Genomic DNA, 1,695 nt, shown 5'->3' with positions numbered 1-1,695 from the left:
TGGAGATGAAGCGCCACCCCTGGAGGAACGTGTCACCTGTGGGCCACAGGTTTGTCACCCGTGGGCTCAGTGCAACCCCACTGCGGGCACCGGGGAGAACCTTGAGCACTGAGGGGGGTGGGAGGGGAACTGGGGACGCTGGGAGGCACTGAGGGGCAGCAGCGCGGGGGGGGGGGGGGGGGGGGGGGGGCAGGGGGCGATCCTGGGGATGTGGTGGGGTGGCACTGGGAGCACCGGGCAGTGCTGGAGGTAGAATGAGGTGGAACTGGGGGTGGCACAGCATTGAGAGGTAGCGGGATGCGGCAGGGCGGTACTGAGAGCGCTGGGCGACGGTGGGGGTGGCGCTGGGAGCGCTGGGCAACGCTGGGTCGGCACGAAGAGCTCCGGGCGAGGCTGGAGGTGCGCCAGGGTGGCACTGGGAGCGCTGGGCGATACAGGGGATGGCTCTGGGAACGGTGGGCGGTACTGGGGACGGAGTGGGGCGGCACTGGGATCAACCGGGCGGCGCTGGGCTTGCTGCAAAACGGCACCGCGGGCACCGGGCGGTGGTGGGAGCGGCACCGGGAGCACTGGGCGCTACTGGGGGCGGCGCGGGGGCCGGACAGAGGCGGGCTCGCGGGAGGCTCCGGGGGCAGCCCCGGGGCGGCGGCGCTGCGGCATCGCTGTAACGGGAGCACCGGGAGCCCCGAAAGCGCCGGGACGGCCCCGGGAACGGCGGCGGCGGCGGCCCCGGGAGGGCGGAGCGGGGCATGGCGGGGCTGGGGGGGCTGCGGGCGGGCGGCACCGGCTGCGTTCCGGCCACCAAGGTGGAGCTGACGGTGTCCTGCAGGTAGGAGCGGGGTGAGGGGCGCTGGGAGGCTTTGGGGGGCGTTGGGAAATGGAGGAGTCTGGAGGTGTTTGGGGGAGCGCTGGGGGAGCGGGAGAGACTGCAGGTGTGTGGCGCTGGGAGGCACTGGGGAGCACCCACGGTGCGTGGCACTGGGAGGCGTTGGGGAATGGAGGAGACCGCGGGTGTGTGGTGCTGGGAGGCACTGGGAGCACTGGGGAGTATTTGGGGTGCGTGGAGCTGGGAGCGCTGGGAGGTACTGGGGGCACTGGGGAGCACTCAGAGTGCGTGCAATGTGGGGCATTGGGGTGCACTTGGAGTGTATGGAGCTGGGAGCGTTGGGAGGTAATGGAGGCACTGGGGAGCACCCGGTGTGCGGTACTGGGAGGCTCTGGGGGAGCGGGATGTGGTTGTTGTGGGATATTGGGATGTTCTGGAAAGAACTGGGGAGCACAGAGGATGAAATGCATTGAATGGGGGGGGACCCAGGGGTTGCGGGGGCACTGGGAGAGCGGAGGTGGCTGCAGCTGTAGGGCAGCATGGGGCAGCACCGGGGGGGGCGAGTGGGGGTGGTGGTTGTGGGTCACTGCGGGGTGCTGGGACACAGTGGGGGATGAGGAGCACAGGGGTGGATGGTGTTGGGGTGCCCGGGGGCTGCACGGGGCGCTCGGGGCTGTGGGATACTGGGAGGCACTGGGAGCTACTGGGGAGCAGCGAGAGACACCAGGGGGTGTTGTGGGGAGCACAGGGAGGCACCGAGAGAGAAAAGGGCAGTGGGGCTGGGGGCCACTGGGAGGCAGCGGGACGGGGTCTGCGGTCTCTAGAGGTGCACAGGAGGGGCTGCCCCATGTCCCCTGTGCCCCCCGCCC

General features: G+C 70.7%; 1 protein-coding gene across 1 annotated transcript in view; it reads left to right on the top strand.

Moving 5' to 3' along the window:
* The first annotated feature begins 749 nt into the window (after positions 1–749).
* Positions 750–1,695, top strand: part of LOC122192015 (copine-5-like) — a 2,389-nt gene continuing 1,443 nt past the window's right edge. Inside the window, exon 1 of the mRNA XM_042892434.1 lies at positions 750–829. Coding sequence (XP_042748368.1) covers positions 750–829 — 80 coding nt within the window. The remainder of the gene's footprint in view (positions 830–1,695) is intronic.

Source organism: Lagopus leucura, unplaced genomic scaffold (genome assembly GCF_019238085.1).
Source record: "Lagopus leucura isolate 7727_CA_CO unplaced genomic scaffold, USGS_WTPT01 34962-0_obj-0_obj, whole genome shotgun sequence".
NCBI classification, from domain to species: Eukaryota; Metazoa; Chordata; class Aves; order Galliformes; family Phasianidae; genus Lagopus; species Lagopus leucura.
Note: the sequence above shows the minus strand (reverse complement) of the source record. Positions and strands in the feature narration are given on the sequence as shown.